Source organism: Sebastes fasciatus, chromosome 4 (genome assembly GCF_043250625.1).
Source record: "Sebastes fasciatus isolate fSebFas1 chromosome 4, fSebFas1.pri, whole genome shotgun sequence".
Lineage (NCBI taxonomy): Eukaryota > Metazoa > Chordata > Actinopteri > Perciformes > Sebastidae > Sebastes > Sebastes fasciatus.
In genome coordinates, this window is record NC_133798.1 from 22,544,143 (window position 1) to 22,565,917 (window position 21,775).

Sequence of the window (21,775 nt, forward strand, 5' to 3'; positions counted from 1 at the left end):
CTTAGTCATACATGGAACATAACAGTGCAGTTATCGGGCAAACGGTGGCTTCGGTAGATGGATAATAGGCCTATAATTTCTATTATTTGAAAATTGGAGGTGGAATAAACCTTGTAGACGTTCAGAAGCACACTGATAACACTTTCAGAGACAATAAATATAAAGTTGGAGCCATGTTATCATTGGGGAATGCTGAAATCTCAGAGTATGACAGTCTCTTTCTGGTTATTGCCTCTCCCCCACTGGGACTTCTTACCGCTCACTAGTGAGAGATGATTCATGACGACTGCCTCAGCCATGGGGGGAATTATTATTTATGACAATCTTAAAAACAAGGCTGGGAAACATCTCATCTTATTGTTAATGCCCTCTAAAGTGTGTGAATCTTCCCAAACATTTCCATTCTTTCACACATTTTGTTCCTGCCCTGATCCAAATTCATTTCAAACCTCGGTCAGAAAAAACAGAAGATCAATTGCTGACGCAACTTATCTCTCATCACTACAGTAAACAGACAGTCTGTGGGCAAAACATCTCCTCTTGCAAACCAACGCACCTCATGTGCACACAAACCCACAGCTTACTTTCCGTTTCTCTCCAGGAAGCTCCTGCTTTGTTCGGCAGCTCTTTTAGACGTCTCTGTCATGCAAATGAGCTGTATGAACTCTGTTGTGCCGTTGCTGCTTTCCAAGCCGGTGGAAAAAAGTGTGTAACTGTAAATGTCACATGTCTATATCTCCCATGTAGGGTCACACTCCTTCAGAACTCCTTCGCTTAGAGGTGACAGACTGTTCTGAAGTTGAGAGAAGTGTTTCAATGTTTGCTGAAATGACACCAGGTTCAAACCACTCACGCTCAAGGAAAGGTATGTACACATCTCTCACCTCATGATAACAGTATCTGAGCTTTACATACATGAGAATAAAGTCTAATTGTCCATCTTTTTCTAGGGATTGAAAGAAATTGCTGCGTACCGTACAGACAACAGAAACCCAGATCTGAGAGGATTTGCAACTTTTCTTCAGGGTCAAGGACCAAGGATCAGAGAAAATCCCCCTGCCTCAGGACCTGCCTGACGTTTTGCTTCAAGGTAAGCACTGTTACGAGATCAGCACCACTGCTTTAATGACTAACTTATTAACCATATATCTCTATGCAAAGTAACAGTTTGCTTAACAGCGTGACATTACAGCAGAGTTCAATGTAAATAAAAGTCTTGTTGGATGAAAAGGGAAAACAGCCTTTTATTTGTAGAGCGAGAATGGACTTTGGACATTCTGAATAGTTTATATGGACCATGTTAAATTAAATGATAAAATATGATAATTTAACAGTAAAGAAATATTGCATATTATATATTACAATTTAAGTTTACACATGAATGATCCGGTATTTCCTGCAACAATGAGAATATTCAGCTACTTTAGGTTGACGCCTCCTGGAAAATAAGCAAATTAGACCTTTGAAAAAACACCCTCACTGTATGCGTTTGGGAAATGAATGCTGTTTGACTCCATCGGCTGTCTCTGTGTGGTTTTGATTATAGGACCAGGCGAGGATGGAGCAAATGGAACCACCGGTGGACCCTCATGTTGAAGGGACTGAAGGGAGACTCAGGGAACTGGCTTCAAAGTGGTTCATAGAGACTCAAGTGCCGCTCATCGTCCGCAACGGCTTCTTCCCCACCTGGTTCCTGGGCTTCATCACAAGAAAGTGAGGAAACATTTTATTATATGGACAGAATTAACCTTAAGTGGGCTATGAGCTAAGATTTTATTCTGTCAAACTACTATTTTGTGGGTTAAGAATGAATTTAATAGGGCTACAACTAATGTTTATTTTCATTGTCGATTAATCTGTTGATTATTTTCTGGATTAATCGATTAGTTGTTTGGTCTATAAAATGTCAGAAATGGTTAAAAAATGTCAATAAGTGTTTCCCAAAGCCCAAGATGATGTCCTCAAATGTCTTGTTTTGTCCACAACTCAAAGATATTCAGTTTACTGTCATAGAGGAGTAAAGAAACCAGAAATTATTCACACTTAAGAAGCTGGAATCAGAGATTTTTGACTTTCTTTTCTTAAAAAAAGACTCAAACAGATTAATCGATGATCAAAATAGTTAGTGATTAATTTAATAGTTGACAACTAATCGATTAATTGTGGCAGCTTTAAACTTTTAACGCTCAATATTAGAATAATTAATTTGTGACAACAAAGATATACAATTCTCCGAAGTGCTACTGCGTCCTATTTTTAATAAAACCATATGTACTGTAACTGCTATAAACTATAATTATATACAGTAACTCTACTCGCATTTTTAATTATAGGTGTACCATTTGTCAATCAAGCAAATACATATATATATGGGTTAATATTCAGTTCTATTATTATAAGTGAGAATGTGTTATTGTATGTCAAAGTGTACGTCAGGTAGTACAGTGAAGCAGAAATTTAGGATCCTCTGGCAAATATACAGTAAACACCTACATAAAGATCACAAGGGACAGATTCGTCATTCAGAACCGGTGTATTGGTAAATGACAGGTTTATGGAAAAGATCTGACACCAAATGGATTTTCCTTTGATGCAATGTACTTTCCAAGTTGATTTACGTGATCCGCCTTCCTCCACTCAAAATCCGCCTCACTGTTCCTGTAAACTCAGGCCAAATTGGGCTTTTGGGAAACACTTTTCTAAGTTTTACAGGGTTTTAAAGTTCTTCTTGGTTTATCTACAGGGAGGCTGAAGAAATACTGCGGGAAAAGGAGCTGGGCTGCTTCCTGGTCCGTCTCAGTGATAAGGCCATCGGATACATACTGTCTTATAAGTGAGTATTAGTTTGCTCTGAACAACCTGACTCGTACACCGATTGTGTTTTTCGGTGAGCTCATTTAGAAATGAACCTCACTATAATAAACTTTTTACTTAGTGCCAAACATTTCCTTTTTTATTATTATTTATTATATTGCTTGCTTATAATATATATGTGTTATTGCGTGGATATCTTCACAAATCAATACTGCTTCTAGAGTTGTAAAGAGTCCATCATGTGAGGATTATGTGCCAAATCGGCTGTATTTATATTTCTGGGACTGCTTCTAAGATATTTATCAGCAGATTACTTCATCAGAGGACATCCAAGCTCCCAAAGTCACAAATATGATGTTTCAGTTGTTCATTAATCTAACACAGAATTACTTTTCTTTTTTGTTTTAATTACAGATCATATTTCTGTAATTTTAACCAAACCCCCATTCAAATTGTTATCACTTTTCGGCCAAAGGAGTTTTTTAATAAATTTTAATTTTCCTGTTGCAGAGGCAGGGATCGGTGTCGACATTTCGTGATTAACCAGAGTGAAACGGGGCAGTTTGTGGTGTGTGGAGACACTGAAGAGCACTACTCGGTCTCTGGTCTCATAGAGTACTACAAGACGAGCCCCTTTCAGCCATTTGGAGAGTACCTGACATCTACGTGCTTTGAGGTGAGACAAAACTCCTCAGTCACTTTCTTTACGTATAGCATTAATCCAGAGTGAAGGTCTAACTGATGTCTTTTGCTCTTGCAGGCGCTGGATAAAGAGTTGTATGACATCATCCAGGTTAAAGAAAAGCCTGTGGCCAGTGTCAGAGCTGTGAGGAGCAATCCACAGACTAACTCTACCTCAGAGAAGCCCCCTGTACGGCCACCAAAGAGCAAAAGGACACCAGAGGTGTGTACTGTCCATAATTTACAGGGAGATTATACTAATTTATATGTTACACTGAAATTGTTGCTGTGTAATACTTCTGGGCTGACTTTATGGCTTGTTTTGTAAAACAGGAAGGGCCACCTTTGCCTCGGAGGAGCAGGGCCCTTGATAATGGCCCCCTGAATGACCCGGACAAGGTTATGTATGCTCAGCTCAGGAAGCAATCACCCAGGGAGATACCGAGATCCCAACACATCCCTCAAGACAATTCCCCCGGAGATAATCTGGGGCGAGCTGCTGGAAGATCCACAACCCAGGATCAGAGCAGGTGCAGTCCTCCATCTGGACCAGAGTCTGTTTACTCTGAGCTCGGCCTGCTGGACAGCAAGAGCAGGTCTCTACCGCGTCTCGACAACAGCTCTGATGGAGAGCAGTCTTACAGGCTGAGTGCACCCCCACACACGCCACCGAGGCTTTCCCCAAAACCCGTCAGACAAAAGACAGAGAGGACGGAGTCGTGCTTCCCAGCGAGCAGCAGCCACAGCCTGGAACACATGAGTGACAGTGGTGTCTATCACCTGGCTGGCCGACCTGGTAGCCCACACACTACAGCCTCTGGGACCAGGTACGCTGAGGTCCCCAATGAAGTTGACAATACATACGAGCTGCTTCCTGGCCACGACGACACACCTGAACCCAACAGCAACACCTATGAGCCTCTGGAGGACCTCAGACCAAAACATACCCACTCATCCTGGGGGTTAAAGGTCAGTACTGTAGTCAAAATGCTTCCCTTTAAACATTTGAAAAGATGTTATTAATGTTTATCATATTTATTTATTCATTTATTTACTGATGATCTTTGTCTTTTACCTCCTGCAGAATGATAAATGGAAATGGTTGTTCCCTGACGCTAAGAGGAAATGGTGAAAAGGTCACCTCACCAGCTACGGATGAAAACGTTCACTAATTTTACTTTGACACTACAGTGGTCCTTACATGTTAACAGCTATTCACATAATATCTTCTGTATTTTTGCTTTTTAATGTATTTATTTAATAACTATGATTTCTTTTCCACATTTAAATAAATGAGAGATTCAAAACGTATAATTCTTTTCTTCAGAGGAAAAAGGGTGTACAGTACTGTGTTTACTACTGGTATTTATTTTGACTACAGGCTGCGACCATCAATGCTGCACTTCATTCACAGGAAACTTTATTTGCATACAGATTTCAAACGTCTGTATTACGACAGCAATGAGGAAGTGCGTCAAAGATGTTGAAATGTTATTTATTATCTTCTTCTGCTGCTCTTTATACTGTCGATTCAGTGGTAGCCACTAAAACGACAGTATAACCTTTCTGTGTACTTGAATGCTTTCCATGGTCATAGTTATCTGTAAGCGATTACATAGAGGAACAGCTGCAGTGTTGTTTTATGTAGAACTTGGGTGACAGATATGAGGAAATAAGATGTTTCCCCTGCAAGTGATGTAATACAAACCCGGGTATATTTTAAGCCACGAAAATATAAAATCATTCAGCTTGGAAGATCAACAATATTTTGACATTTCTGACTCTTTCACTACTTAGATGAAGCTGATAAACACTGGAAAAGAGAAGGAAACGTGTGTCACTACTTAAAACAGAGAAACAATATGTCATAACGTGCCTGATTGTGTGTCAGTGGGTTTCCGCACATGTGAATGACACAATGCACTATACTGTAGGTTCAGTATATGCAAAATAAGAGAAAACATATCTTCATTATATTATCATAACAACACTTTGTTTTGCTGTGGTGTGGATAGCCAAGAGAGAATTACGATAACCCACGAGATTTCAAACAGTATAAATCTACAAAAATATATTGGTAATACTTTACTTTAACCCTCCATTTAGAATTTATAAGAATTATACTAACACTTAATACATTGTTGATAACACACTATAATGTAGTATTTATTAATACATTTGTCAACACTATTTTATAACACACTGTACATTTTACAGTGTGTTATAAACTGTCCATACACATGAAGAAATCACTCACAGGTGGGTTTTAAACTATTTATAAATGTGTTCAAAACTCATGACGACATGTTGAAGCCTGAAGGTTTATTCTCAGAAATATTGTTTTGCAAAAAAAAAAAAAATCATTTATTTCTCCTGGAGCTTTCTGCCGTATCTCATGGCCCACATCAGCAGATGGAGTTTGTTCAGTTGTCACAGAGAACTAAGAAGTATTTATAAATAAATAAATACCTCATTGCTAAATAAATATAATGAATAATTATAGCAAAATAAATACTTATAATATATGCAATATTCATTAGTAATATATATATAAAATAAATAGATTAATTATCAAATATTAAATTAATCACCAACTATTTTGATAATTAATTTATCCGTTTGACTAATTTTTTTAAGAAATAAAGTCAAAATTCTCAGATTCAGCTTCTTAAATGTGAATTTTTTCTGGTTTCTTTACACCTCTATGACAGTAAACTGAATATCTTTGAGTTGTGGACAAAACAAGACATCTGAGGACGTCATCTTGGGCTTTTGGAAACACAGATCGACAGTTTTCATCATTTTCTAGACCAAATAACAAATTGATTAATCAAGAAAATGATCAACAGATTAATCGACAATGAAAATAAATAGTAGTGGCAACTCTACTATTCATATAGAATGGGAAACATGTTCGATGACAACTGTGTTATATTAAATTGTCAGTCATTCGTTATCAGATTATACACCAGGGAGGCTTCACAGGAAGAGTGAAGACGTGGGTTGCGGTGTGCTTGCAACTCTATACTGTAGGGTATCACAGTGTGTTATAAACTAATTATAAATGCTGAATACGTTAAAGTTTAAAAATGTTCAATCAATTTTAAGAAAAAGTAGAAATGTAGGAAACTTCATCTCTTTATCTGCCACCGAGCAGTTTGTCAGACCCCCCACCATGGTACTGCTGTGAAAGAGTTTTAAAAAAGCATCTTAAATCCCATCAAATTAAAACAGACAAGGTGCCATGGAGTGAAATCAGTGTGAATTTCACACACGGTTTGGCTCCTCTCAACCACAGAAACAGTTGCTTACAGTACAGTAGTGGCTGCTTTACAGCTCCAGTATCACATCACACCAGAAGCTTCTCTGCTGGGATCATAATTAAACAGATGTTCTCTGTGAGACCAGTAATTAATGAAGCCACACAATCAGCCCTGAATATTTGATGCTGCCCTCATAAAGGGGACTGGAGATAATGGAAGAATTAAGTGGCTGCTCTGATGACTGCACACTGTTTAACTGGCTTCAACATCCTCCCAGTTTCAGGCCAATTAAGACACTCCATATCAACTCATCCTCATTTTTCATAGTTGAGAACAGTCACTTCGTCCAACGTGGCTCTGTTTTCTACACTCATATTTTGGTGTTGATCTGCATGCATGTGTATTTTCTTTGTCTGCTGTCACCCACAAGATTCAGCCTAAACAATCGACCATCACAGTTCCAGTAACACAGTTACCAATAGCTAACACAGGAAAGACTATTGCCTCATAACACTTGAGATGAAATGATCTACTGCAGGTCTATTCTGCGTTGCTTGTTGTGTTATGTGGCTTTAGCCTGCAGCCAGTGTCCCAGTTTCTACTTTTGTCGAACTCAGCACCAATTAACCAGGTCATTCTCATTTTGCAGCCATCGCACTTGGCAGCAAAGACGTGAAGATGACTCGGATGTGACTCTTAGCAGATAAACAAAATGTTCTGCATCCTCTTGCACGGTATGACTCACTAGAACAACCAGAGCTGAAAACATGCTGTACAAAAACATATACCTGATGCAAATCTGTACCCTACAGCCCAGAAACCAGGATTAATCAACCAACATGACCAAGGCCATTTCCTGAGATTAACGGTGTGCACAGGATGTAATCACGCCTGGGAGTGCTGAGGCAGCTCACACCTAATGATCACATCCTGCTTAACAAGTTATTACAGCTCATAGGATGGGCTATGCAGAGGCGCAGTCATTTCCTGATCTTTACTGTGACACGGTTCTTGATCACCATGTGGTGGGTGGCTTGAGGTAAAGGCCATTCACTTGAAATGATTCGGTTTTGGTTAACGATGAGAGCTCCTGTATTTAATTATTATTTCATGCTTTTTCAGTGACAACAATAAACCTCACAAATCCAGACCGAAAAAAAAACATTTATTCAAAGTAAGACAAATACCTGAAGTCACATAAAATACTGTAACGTGTGTATCCAAAAGATGGCTGTATTTAATATCTCATGATAATGGCTGAGGCAGAAGAAAGATACCAACATTTGTTCAGACAACAGAGCCCTTCATGTAACTAGAGAAATATGATTGTCATCATCAGTTCCACGAGCAAAAAAACACAATCCAAAATGATTAAAAGCAATACACTACATGTACAAATATTGCATAGCTCATATAAAATAGCTGTATGCCCTTAATCCCAATGCTGTGCTTTCATCCACGTCAAGCTTTGTCCTTATAAATACTAAATATCCATGTGTCATTGTAGGAAGACTTCACTGGGTGTATCTTATGTGCAATATAGGTAGATGAGCATTTTATGCATCAGTCCAGAGTCTGGCTCAATTCAGACATGTTTCACCTTTTCTCCCAACAAGAGACCAGTTCAGGTCAAGCCCTTTTATAAGTGTTAAAAGGAAAATACATTTTCATCTGCAGTATAGAAATTCTGGGACTTTCGGGTATTTCGCTTTCTTACTAAGCAGACGTCACTGAGACCGGAGAGGCCTGATATTTGGATGATGGGAGTGGGAGGCAGGCACTGGGCTCTGGCCAGGACAGGGTACAAGTAGACTCCTGAGGTTCCCCACGCTGCCGACCTCTGAAACCTTCCACGGAGCCCTCTCAGATTCGTATATGGAAGGTACTGGAGTGATAAAAGAGACAATATGAGGGACCAGCAATAGTCATTGTGCATGTAAACATACTGACTTACTGTATATGTGAGTATAAACACAGAGGAATCAGGAATAGATGTGTTTCAGTGAGGACAGACAGCGATGAGGTCATTTGCATATAAATGAATGTGCATAGTGGTGACTCAGGATAAGAGTGATGTTGTTAGGCTCACAGTTAAATGATGAAAATGATTGCAAGCCATCTAAGTAATCAGGGACGCACAGCTCACAGCGCTGCAGCATGATGATTAATGCATGTATTGCCTGTTTTTAAAGGGCCACCGCTTGTCATATAGAATGAATACAACGTGTTGACAAATGCATCACACATTTAATCACCTTAAAAAGTCAGGAGCCCTAGTGATCATATTTTCAAAGTCAGCATAGGAGAGTTTGTGATCTCCGTCTAAATCAGCCTCCTCGATGGCTTTCTCACACACCAGCTGCACCTCCTCAGGAGTCAACTCCTCTTTTGTCAGCCTATTCAGAGTCTTTTCCAAGTCCTCTTTGCACAGGTAGTTATCCACATTGAAATCTGTGAGCAAGAGAGATTTATAGCAGAAAAAACCCCCACAAATTTTAATTTTTATAAAATTATAATAGAAAGGTTTTAAAAATTGGTCATTACCGTATATTTTGAAGGCATATATGGCCTTCAGCTCTCTAGGAGCCATTTCACTGAGGACTGAGAACATGTCCACAAATTCATTGAAGCTGAGATTCCCCATCCCGTCTTCTGAGAACGACTCAACGATCCTGCTGCGGAACGGGTTTTCCTACAGATGAAGGGGATGACAACATGTACACACATCAGTGCAAATGTTGTGTTAGATTCATTTACAAAAAAAAACACCCTAATGGAACTATAGGTTTCGTGTTTTTACATGCTGTTGTCAGTTTCACATATGATCTGTAGAGGTATAAACTGGTAGGTGTTCTGCTGATCACAGGGTTCAACTGAAAAAAGGCTGACTCCTTCTCTTTGCTGGTATGGTGAAGCCAATATTTTCTTCTCTGTTGCTCAACCATAAGTTGCTACTGAAGATTTTATATCACAGGTAAATTAGCTGATTTGACACAACTTGCTATACATTCACAATGGTAAATGGACTTGCATTTAAACAGAGCTTTTCTAGTCGTCCAACCACTCAAAGTGCTTTACACTACATGTCAGCATTCACCAATTCAGACACTCATTCATACACTGATGACAGAGGCTGCCATGCAAGGTGCCAACCTGCCCATCATGATCTAATCTAAATGCTCATTCACACACCGGTGGCACAGCCTTCGGGAGCAATTTGGGGTTCATTATCTTACCCAAGGACACTTCGACATCGAACCACGATCTTCCGATTAGTGGACGACTCGCTCTACCTCAGCCACAGCCGTCCATCTCAGAAGAGACTTGGAATCTCACTAACTCTATATCTCTATACATACAGATGTTGTCCAGAGGACGGTTAGCATGTTTGAGCTCAATACAAGCTCAGCAAAAGAAGCCATTTGTATAAACAGCCATCGGCCATCTAAAGCAATGCCATTATTAACTGCATATCCTCAGACGTGTCAGTGCAGCCTGAATCAATCCGGTCGACTCAGCACAGCTTATTAAAACTCAGCAAGATATGAACATATTTATGGTTACGACTCTGTAGAGCACTTTGGGTGACCGTGTATTGCCTGCATGGCTCTCATCAATTCTGCCTTCAGTGGTCTCCATCTTCCTCCTCTCCATCCTTACAGGCCTTGAAATCATGGGACAGTTTTACAGGCCAGGGCCAATTATGAGTCTCTGTGCTAAACCCTTGGTGGATAAGGACTCCATATAAAACTGTGTGGTCCTTGTGTCTGGTGCACAGGAGAAAAAGTGGAGGTAAATGTGGCTGCGATGTTACGCCACAGGCCATTTCTAAGATGTTCTTTTCAAATGGCAGGTGCTTAAAAATAGGAGGGCATGCGTCAGTCAGGGTAGAAAGGCGGAGCGTTTCATGGCCCATTAAATTTCACGAGCTCGCAGAATGTGGTGTCATGCAATCAGATCGGTGATGATGGTGGTTAAAAATCAATTCTGTCCACTGAAAGAGAGTGTGTATTGATTAGGTGTCTAGACACATGAGTAGTGGGCGGGATGGTGTGTTTGTTTTAGTGCCTTATAGCACAATACAAAATAAGAAAACACAACACAGGTATACGCTGCTAGTGAAAAACAACAAGTATATCCATTAGGAAAGAGTTACAACACACAGAACTTATTGAGGTATTGTAGAGAAGAATTTTTTTACATTTAACTCTGGCATGTTGACTATTAAAGCTAAAGGCAGTTTACAATCAGGATCATTGGTGTAGTCCATTGGTACAAGATGTGGAGCCAACTCATGATATCTGCCGTGCAACCTGGAATAAAAAAAAATATATAGTTATTTTTATGCTTCTGGTTTACCGCCATTTAGAAAAGAAACAATATACAGACTACTAAAATAACAAACTTGAATTTTTCAAACACCTGAAGCTTAAGATAATTTCACATTTTACATTTTACAGGCTATGTATATATTTGTTTTTCCTTTTGAAAAAACAATACAAAAAGAAAGAACAAGATAAAATAAAACTTTATTTCTCCTGAGGGAAATTGTTGTAATAACCCTCTCGTTCTCTCTCTCCTTGTCCTTCTCTGTTCTTGTGCTGTGAAACCCGTGAATTTTATGTCATTCATTATTGAGAATAACGTCCGTGGCTGTGTGAATGATAAACACATGATTTCAGGAAAGTGGGTGGTTATCTACAGCCCCCCTTTGACTAATCCTGTCATGGCGAACCTGCGTTGCCGGAGCGAAGCTATTTATCAGCAGGGACATTGGTCTTAGAGGACAAACCCACTTCAATTAAATTATATAAACCTGTCAAAATGATGGAGTTATATTGGTACACCGCAAGAAATGAACGAAGTAAACCTGCAGTTCTGACGTACCATGACCCTGGGAAGTGTTTGGACAGCACAGCTTCTGCAAATTTGGCCTATTAACATAAGGTTTTAATACCACAACTACTACCCAAGATACAAAAACACAGAAATGCTATAATCTAGTGTTAATGCTAAGATATGACATAAGGCTGAAAGGTTCAAATCCTTATGACCATCAGTGATGACCTGTGTCTTTGATGTTACATAATTGTAACCGTTGCAGCTGGAGACGGAAACAAGGAGCGCTTTATGATTAAGGTCATAAAGTGTATAACTCTATTACGCCCTCTGCTGATTGTTAATTTAGTTTCCAGTTCACTGATGGCCTCGGAATCAAAGTCAAGACAATATCACTGACGACGAACAAGTACATGCACACTATTTGTTAATAAGGGGAAAGGGAGAGAAACATTACAAATACTTTATTTTGTTGAAAAGAAAACCATTAATTCTTGATAGTTTGTGTAATTTTAGAAGAGAGTAACAGATGCACCACTGGACACAAATGCCTTCAAAGTCATATTGTAAGAGATATCATTTCAAAAACAACCTTTACTGCACATATATGGGCAAATCAGACCCCAAATTCATCTCTTTCTAATGTTACACTGCAACATTCTTGAGTATCAGCTTTCAATTTGCTTAAGTAGCTTAAATGTTTATCCTCCAACATCTAGAACCACGGATAAAAGATACTGAAACATGAGCATCGTTGGTCAATTCCATTAAAAAGAAAAGCACGCGATTTGTTTAATTTATGCCTGTCATCAAGGGGGTGAGTGACGGGAAGAGAGGAACGATGCTGCCCGATGAGTCATGATACTTTCACGCAATCACTAAGAGTAGATTGATATTTATTTCATTTCTGTAAGTGTTGAGGTTGCACATGTCAAAAGGTGGAAATGTGACACTGAAAACAACACCACAGTCAAAAGGTCAACATGACTTTCAAAGGTTTAGGTAACATACTGAAGCTGCTACAGGACAGAAACATCTAGATCTTCATTGATAAACACCTGAAGACTTTAACTTATCTCACATCCATGAACAATAAATGCACAAACTGTGTCATTCATAGATGTTATTACACGCGTCTGGATTGGCTGCAGACTGTTTGTATTTGCTGGGTTGTTAAGTTGATGGGGAGATATAAGAAGATAATTAATGAGTTGGATAAGAAGATCATTTAGGATGTCAATCTGTAAGGAAATTAGTAGCCACTAAACTATGAATGGAAATATACAAATTCTATGGAAATTACCGTATTCCTTCATTTTGCTTTGCATAATTTGCAAATTGATTTATTCATATTTGCTTTCTCACTGAAATTCTGATGATATTGACAGATCATTTACACATTTTAATCTATAACTTTACTACTACAAGTTGCATTGATTAAGATAAAAATAATCTTATATATTGTACCTATAAGGCATGATTTCCTACAACAGTACGTATACCACCTAAATTGACAAGTTTGTGCTCAATAATGGATTTTTGATTGATTCCCAGTTCAAATTCTCTGCTGTAAATCATCCTGAGATCTTAATCAAACAACACATATGTAATTGTGTTATACTCCAATTATGATAACTGTAAATAATGTACTGTATATCAAATGAAAATGTATTCATTACTTTTACATATTATCTTAAAGCTGTAAGTCAACAAGTATCTTCCCCTTTTTGAACAGTGCCCAAATACTCCCCATCACAGCTGCCAATGAAATCAACTTCAGCATTAAGTTTCCCAAGAGGGAAGCAGTCTGCTCTGAGGACTTGGCATGGCTCACACAGTGTGAGACACTTTGAGTTCCTCCAACAGGAGCCAAATGTAGTCTGAATCTTTTGTATGCAGTCCATTGTAATGAAAGTATGGTTTGTTGGTTTCATTTAACACACAGTATTACATGCCATGCCCAGTTTCCACTTTTTAGAACAGAGCAAGGAGGGAACATGGGGAAATAAAAGACAGTCTCAGTAGCCTACATTTAGGTAATATCATTATGTGTATAATATGGTTAGAGCAGATGTGCTACAGTACATCTGTGAGCAATGCATCAGAATCAAGAGTGATAAAAATCTTACCGCAGAATTTCTTTGCGGGTGAAAAACGTGCAGTCCTGCAACGAGAGAAAAACAGCATGTCAAAACACAAATATGACAAATAGTCTAGTTTGATAAAGGACTGTATGACAAATTATTTATGGTACAATAAATATTTAAATAATTTAGAAAACACTTTCAATGACACATCTGTGAGTCATTACGGTTCCTCTGAAGTCACGTGACTGACTGTTACTGAGAACGCTAGTCGAGGTGTCTGTTAAATGACGTTGCGAGTGTTGTCACCTGCGACTTGCAAAAGGAACAATGGGGTGAGGGGAACATGATCTGCTTTTGTCTGACATGCACGTGTTTGCACACACATTATCCAACAGCCCTACAGGAGGCACTTTACATTTTCTCTTGTATCCACTCTGTCTGACGGAGCTGTGCTGTGTGCCAGAGTGTGAGAAGCAGAGTGCTGCCAGCTGAGCTCTAGAGACACATCGATCCAATCAAGTCTGAAGATATTTGGGTTAATGATAATTGTAAAGCAATATCTGACTATTCATCATAACCTAGCTAGTATACTAGTATAACTAGTCATGTTAGATTACAATATAAGTAAAGCCTGCACATAGAAAAGGTCTGAAGACTGAGGCTACAGCAACAAGAAAGCTAATAAGGATTTTTTTAAAGAGCAGCAGGAGTAACCAGAGAGGCTCTTGAGAACTAAACTGTCTCCTGAGAGTAGAGTTTCACAGCATGTCCCACCGGCTTGGCATCAATTATTAAATCCACACCTAATCACATGATAAACCTGTGCACACAAAGATGTGTTTCTTCCCAGGAAAACCTGGATTATTGTTACATGGGACAAAGAGCCAGATCTTCTGAGATAGTGCAGGATGACGAAGATCCTACAGTTTACAGTGACATCAAAACCTTCTGCTATTCTCTCCAAACAAGACTATGTAAATATTTAAACAGCGGGGTCATAACGGACCACACTTTAGCAGGAAATTGGTTATTGCCTATCATTAATTGATGGGGGACCAGGACCACATGGTATTAATGATCAATATTCTCTCCATGTCACAAAATGGTCAGTATTTTATGCTTTAAATCCAAGATAGCCGGGCTTCCACTGGCAGGAGTGACTTGGTCAATATGAAGAAAAAAGATGAATAGTGATGTATGATAATAATATGGAAATAGTAATAAAATATAGTATAGTATAGTATAGAATATAGTAATAAAAAGTCATGGAAGGTGCATGCACGTAAGCCTTTAAACACTGGCAGTAAATAGGCACAGGCATTATAAAACTATAAACAACATTCTTTACTAATAGGCTATTCATTATGTACTTATTTTATGCTTTAACATGACTTCTCTGATTCTGATTCGAGTTGGGTAGACTTACCTGGTAGGCATCAAGTTGCTCATCAGTAAATATCGTTTGCTTGTTCCCCATCTTAATCAGGTAATTTGCTGCTTGTACACATTCGCAACACTGAACGTCCGAAGCCTTTTCTCAATGAAAGGCATTTATAGGGGGTCCGTGGCAAAGACAAAGTCTCCGCACAGGATGAGTTGACGGCGTTGCAAACTCTTAAAACAGGTTGTTGTTGTTGTCCTTACAAGAGATGTCCGCCATGACTGTAAAAAGTAGTAGAGGATGCAGGAAAAACAGGAAAAATGAAAAGTAGAAGCTGCAGTGCCCAGTTGTGTCGGAGCCAGAGGAGGTTGTCTGTCTGCAGAGTCCAAGAGCTGCAAACTGATCTGCTTCTCTTTAAGCACCCAGCTGCTGTGCACCAGAGTCAAGGCAATAAACCAATAGGACCTCAGGTAAATAAATAAATAAATGCATGCATAAATAACTGTGAACCAGAACCTGCTGGTAAAGAAGATGCTGTCTTAACTAGATTGTGGGGCTGCTTCATGTTGATAAAAACTCATGTGTAATTTAATGCTCCAGCTTTTTTGTGTAGGTTAGAAATGCCAACAGCGTCATTATTTTGGGTGAAGACAAGAAGGCCTATTATTATTATTATTATCACTGTTATGTTATTGTTATTATTATTATTAGTAGTAGTATTGTTGTTGTTATTATAACAACAACAACGATAATAATACTGTTGTCATCATTGTTATGTTATTATTATTATTAGTAGTAGTAGTAGTATTGTTGTTATTATAACAATAACAACAATAATGATAATACTGTTATCACTATTATTATTATTTTGTATTATTATTATTATTTTATTATTATTGTTGTTGTTATTATAATAGCAACGACTTTAATATTGTTATCATTATTAATATTATTGTCATTGTTATGCTATTATTATTAGTATTATTATAAGTAGTAGTAGTAGTAGTAGTATTGTTGTTATTATAACAATAAAAACAAAAATAACAATAATACTGTTATCATTAGTATTATCATTGTTGATTATTATATTTTGTTTATAAACTCCTAATCTGTAAGTATGATGTCACATAAATGTAAGGTGTGGGCCTATAATATTTCCATCTGAAATGCAGTGTAGTTTACTCTACTCTACTCAAAGTGAGTAAATAAACTTAGTTACTCCCCATCACTGGTAATGTGCATAACACTATAACACAAAAAGATATCCCACATTAACCCATTTCCTATATTTGTCTTCTCCCTTTTCTTTTTTTTCCAAAACAAATTAACTTATATTAGAATTGCATATATTTATGTGGCTTATTCCACCCCCTGATTGGATTAGACTTTGCATGCTCATTTATTTATTTTTTTAATTTAATTAATTGTACTACTTACCACAGATCCACCACAAAAAAAAAAAAAACATTGAGGAATAATCACCAGTCAGTGCTGCAGCCTGAAACAAGAACACAACTTTTTTAATTGACACAGAAACCTGTTGCACAGAAACATCTAACAACAATACTGCAACATGTTCCTCATCCTCATCTTCCCTCTAACACACAGTGCGTTGCCTCTCTGTGCTGCTATGCTGCTGCTCTGCTGGTCTGCTGCTGCAGAGCCTGAAGTCCGTCTGTAATCCACCTGCGTGCTATTGCAGCAGCATCCCAGTGAGCGTGTCCTGACTGCACCCCAGGACAGATGCCAATTTCACATTTCTCCCCAAAACAAAAAGCTACTTGCCTTGTCTTTCCATTGCATCCATTTAAACATCGCTTTTTATTGCGATAGGTAGCTTTCTAAGTAGTAAAGTTGCCCACCATGGACTCTAAGCGAGATAAAGAGCAAGGTAAGTTGTGATGGATATAGCTTGTTGCTACGTACGTTGCTATGCTAGCTGCGCTAGTGCTAGCTCAGCTAAGCTAACAACGTATCGTTCTGTTACACAACATTTTTAACGTGTGTCATCATCAGAGGAAACATGAACAAGTACCATTTCACTAATTAACCCACCCACTTTCATCTGAAACGTCCTCATGAGCCGCTGCTGCTAACACACAGGTAGCTACTAACATTAGCTGTGAAGCTAAGCTAAATAACATCACCTTTATTTATTCCTGTGTTGACAGGTTGCCAGATATGTTGTTCATGGCCCTATTTATCCCACCCATCCCCCAATTTGTAGTGGTGTTATAGCACCCTTTTCTGCCACTTCTCATATATTTACATATAAAGTAAAGTTGTATTATTGGTAGAAGTATTTTATTATTGTTGTTATTATAGCAATAATAACAACTATAATATTGTTAGAGATATTAATGTTATTGTCATTGTTATGTTATTATTATTATTATTATTACTAGTAGTATTGTTGTTGCTATTATTATAACAACAACAACAATAATAATACTGTTATCATCATTGTTATGTTATTATTATTATTATTATTAGTAGTAGTATTGTTCTTGTTATTATAACAATAACAACAACAATGATAATAGTGTTATCACTATTATCATTGTTATTATTATTTTGTATTATTATTATTTTATTATTATTGTTGTTATTATAACAATAACAACAACTATAATATTGTTATCATTATTAATATTATTGTCATTGTTATGTTATTATTATTAGTAGTAGTCGTAGTAGTAGTAGTGTTGTTATTATACAATAATAACAACAATAATAACAATACTGTTATCATTATTATTATTATTGTTTATTATGTTTTGTTTATAAGCTCCTCTTCTCAGCTTATACTCTACTCAAAGTGAGTAAATAAACTTAGTTACTTCCCATCACTGGTAATGTGTATAGCACTAACACAAAAATATTATTATTGTTGTTATTATAACAATAATAACAACAATAATAATAATAATACTTTTACAGTATTACAGCAATTAAAAAAATAATGAAGCCAAGAACCAGGTGTGGACAGGGCCTGTGGCACACTAGCCATTTCCCTGGACCTGAGCCTGCTCTGACTATGTACAGGTATGGATGAGGTGAACTACGTGACCATACTTGAAAGGACACAGCCTGGTCTCATCTCACAAAATCAGGATGAAATGGAGAGGAAAAAATAGATCATTATTTATGGTGACAAGTCTTTCTCTCTCTTCACAGGGAGTCAGTGTTTAATCTGTGCAGGCTCATGAAAGAGTAGTCATGTTTAGTTAAGAGTTAGGGGACTGATTCTGCCTGAGGAAATTAAACCAAATATAACAGTTGTTATTCATGCAATGCGACTGAAGAGCTAATACCATCACTGACAAAACAAGAGCAGCACATCTGCCTGTTTGTGTCCCATCTCTCATGGAGCTGCCAGAGGGAAAAACACAGTGTGTTGCCAGATATGAAATTCATGGTCTGCTTGATTTGGTATTTATTTACTATTTAGAGAATGAATGCATGGGTTGTTTGATTGTTCTGCCCCTAAACAGAACAGACACAACGCTTCCAGCATCCTGCTTTCTTTTTTTTTCTAGCGCTGACTCACAACTAAGGACACTGTGATTGTGTTGCATATATATAAGAATAGAAAAGTGGTTTGTTATGCTGCAGTCTCTTGATTCTTTTAGATGCAGACTGCGAGAAGGTTACTCCTGTGCTGCTCAAGTCACGTACAGGGGAATTTGATTTGGAGTCAATACTGTTTCTCAAATTGAGAGGTCTTGGTAAGATTTGATTAATTTATATCTACTATTTAAGCCTTCAAAAAAATGCATTTTTGTTTATAATGATAACTTGTATGTCTTACAGGAATACACGATCTTGGATGCATTGGGGAATGTATGAGTTTAGAGAAACTGGACCTCTCTGGAAATAACATCTCAAATTTAGCTCCTCTGGCATCTCTTCGGCTTCTTTCTGTACTCGGTTTGTCTTCCAACCGGATTTCCAATTTGGGTAAGTATTCTTTATTTCCATGCTGTATGTTCACTTATCAAGGAAGTCTCTATTATGAATAGAATTAGATTTTTTTTAATTTAATGTTATTGCTTTTGTGCTTTCAGAGCCCCTTCGCAATTGTGAGGCTTTACAGCACTTAAACTTGGCTGGGAATATCATATCCAGGTATTACTATTGTATGACCATTGACCAAATGCCTAGCCTAGATTAAAGAGAATGTGAATATATCACTAACTGCAATGTCGATTACACTGTATACAAACAATTTAATTAGCAATCAGTAATTACATTTTTAAGAGCAACATTCTGCATTGGTCGTGTATACTCATCTCTCATTGGTTTTGTTTTTCAACAGCATTGAGAGCCTACACTGCCTTCAGCCTTTGAGAAAGCTAGAAAATATACGGCTTAAAGACAACACTTACAATTACACGAACCCAGGTAATTTTTAGTGATTTTATTTGAAAACAATCTGGTAGATGGAAAATCTTGATAGGTGAACTTACAATGACTTTTCTCTTTGCACAGTGTGCAGGAACGCCGCATATAGAAACCTAGTTCTTGAGATGTTCCCCAACATCAAGGTGCTGGATGGTAAGAATTTTTGTTTTTCTTTTAGTCTTTTGCTTAACATAAATTCTTAGACTAGGTTCAATTGTTTATTCTGTTTTTATATTGTAGGAGAAAGAGTGGTCGGACGTGGGAGTGAGTTGTATCAATTATGCAAAGACATTGATGATACCATCAAAGGTACATTTGTTAATTAGTATGTTATTTTTTCACGACTGGTAACTTGTTTTTACGCTCCATTCATCAGATTAATACAGTTGTTCAACGAAGTATTAATCGTCCAATGGCTTCACTGACATGTTTGTGATGCAGTTGTTGTCTTTGCTTGACTAAAGGTTTTCTTGTTCAAGTAAAATACTATTTTATTTCTATATATGTCTAGCTGGCTTATACAAGAACGGACAGCTTGTTGAGCATAATGATTGCAAACCATGGGTGGAGGATAATTACTGGGAGATAAAGAGATCAAACAATGCCATTATTGAAGAAGCCTACAAACAGTTTAACGGTAAGAGGTTCCCTGTTGGCCTTTTTTTTTTTTTTAAAGAAAAGTGTTGCAAACTCAACTATATTGTGTTTAATAGGGCTGTCCCGAATACCTTTTTTGGGCTTCGAAGCTTCGGTGTGAAATATTCTTAAATATTCGAAGCTTTGTGGCACAGCGCGGTGCAGAAAGTTGACATGTACTTCTGTCTGTCTGTCTCTATCTCCCCTGTTTCAGTACACACAACAAACTGCAATATCCGACTGAGAATAACTAATAACAATATTGAATATGAATGATGAATAATGTGGGATTATTCCTTATTTTATGGGCTATTTTGGGATTGAAACAGTATTATTACATACTTCTATTAAAAAAACAAAGCATTCGAGTACTGATTTGGAGGTCGATTACCATGGCAATAGACAAAGCTTAGAAGCATTCGGGTCAGCCCTAGTGTTCACAGTGAGGTAACCTATATAATCATTGCCCTACATTTCTTTTTCTACAGATGTACTTCATGAATGCAGACTCCTCAACAACAGAGCCACTCATGTCATTTCGCAAACTGAAAGATCTATGAGCCTGAAGAAGCAGCCAAAGCAGTATGCTATCTGAGCTATTTTTTTAACACATTTGTGCGCAAGTTCTATGTTGTATGATATACCGTGGCTAATGTACTGTAGGTTTTTCAAATTACTAAGCTCTATCCAAATGCTTGATCAGTGTCATTGCCAGACACACATGCTTCGTGTTGCAGTGTGAGGCGTTCGTTGAAATTCTATCTCATCCTATGCATTGGGTATCGGACGATACATGTAAGTGGTTTGAAAACCTTTATCCATACTGACACCCCTCAGTTTGGTTCAAAGATGTATTTACTTGCACAGTGTGCATTTTGTACCATGCTGTAGCCTGCATTTATCCTGACAGATATGCTGCTTAAGAATTTCTATAAGTTTTAAGTAATCAAGAGCTTTTTTCCATTTTTGCATTGCTGGATAATTTTGGGAGTTAATGTGTCCCATGCTGTATGCTTTCTTTGTAAGTTGAACTTTTGCAAAAAGTGATTGAATGATTGTTTCAGCTGTTTCTACTTGTTTTATACCATAAAGTTTATTATGTGTACAATCAGCTTGTGGAAAATGCAATGCTTATAAAGGTGTACTTCACATCTTTGATTTTTACTCATATCTATATCTACTTTGGGGAAAACTGTACTGTTTGCACAACCAGAGCCAAAGAACATGCGGATTAGTAGTTTGATGTGGACTCTCAGAAACAGCCCTCTGGCGCCACCTGCTGGTGGTCCTGCAAAACTGACATTATGGCACTCCATTGCGGTAAAAAAAAAAATATTTTTATTTATTTTATTTTATTTATTTTGCACAATTTAAGACTATAAAACATTACAAAAAAATAAATGAATAATGTAAAGTGCAGGAAGAGGCAAAAAAAACACTGGGCTTATTTGAAGCCTCCACATAGAGACAAGATTAATTTAAAGAAATAATATGACTACATAATAGTGATAAACAATTAGGACAAGATATATATAATAACAACAATAACAATGCAGTAAATATATCAAAAAAGTCAAGTGTGTGTGTGTTGCGTGGATGTGTATGGTTAGTGTTTGTGAGGAGGATATTGATTAAATATCTATAAAATATGTTGGGCTATCGTAACCAAA

The 21,775-nt window shown here is 37.5% G+C and overlaps 3 protein-coding genes across 6 annotated transcripts; 2 read left to right on the forward strand and 1 right to left on the reverse strand.

Annotated features, from left to right (window-relative positions):
- The first annotated feature begins 518 nt into the window (after positions 1–518).
- LOC141766223 (uncharacterized) lies at positions 519–4,803 on the forward strand. The gene is made up of 8 exons (XM_074632878.1): positions 519–865; positions 951–1,090; positions 1,547–1,713; positions 2,744–2,833; positions 3,325–3,490; positions 3,575–3,718; positions 3,829–4,464; positions 4,580–4,803. Exons 1-8 carry the CDS (start codon positions 817–819, stop codon positions 4,625–4,627), a joined length of 1,440 nt encoding a protein of 479 aa, XP_074488979.1. The 5' UTR covers positions 519–816; the 3' UTR covers positions 4,628–4,803.
- A 3,105-nt stretch (positions 4,804–7,908) lies between these two features.
- Positions 7,909–17,319, reverse strand: cib2 (calcium and integrin binding family member 2). 4 transcript variants are annotated; one of them, XM_074632881.1, is made up of 8 exons: positions 17,125–17,319; positions 16,503–16,563; positions 15,111–15,346; positions 13,727–13,761; positions 10,960–11,071; positions 9,303–9,450; positions 9,014–9,209; positions 7,909–8,643 (listed from the first exon to the last, which is right to left on the reverse strand). In XM_074632881.1, exons 3-8 carry the CDS (start codon positions 15,159–15,161, stop codon positions 8,622–8,624), a joined length of 564 nt encoding a protein of 187 aa, XP_074488982.1. In that variant the 5' UTR covers positions 15,162–15,346; positions 16,503–16,563; positions 17,125–17,319; the 3' UTR covers positions 7,909–8,621. The 4 variants fall into 4 exon arrangements, with proteins under 4 accessions (XP_074488982.1, XP_074488981.1, XP_074488984.1 ...); XM_074632880.1 differs by having other exon boundaries at positions 17,121–17,319; XM_074632883.1 differs by lacking the exon at positions 15,111–15,346.
- Positions 16,734–21,213, forward strand: lrrc61 (leucine rich repeat containing 61). Its single transcript, XM_074632879.1, has 9 exons — positions 16,734–16,956; positions 18,698–18,793; positions 18,879–19,025; positions 19,133–19,193; positions 19,384–19,469; positions 19,557–19,622; positions 19,710–19,778; positions 19,981–20,106; positions 20,594–21,213. Exons 1-9 carry the CDS (start codon positions 16,929–16,931, stop codon positions 20,698–20,700), a joined length of 786 nt encoding a protein of 261 aa, XP_074488980.1. The 5' UTR covers positions 16,734–16,928; the 3' UTR covers positions 20,701–21,213.
- The last annotated feature ends 562 nt before the right edge of the window (positions 21,214–21,775 follow it).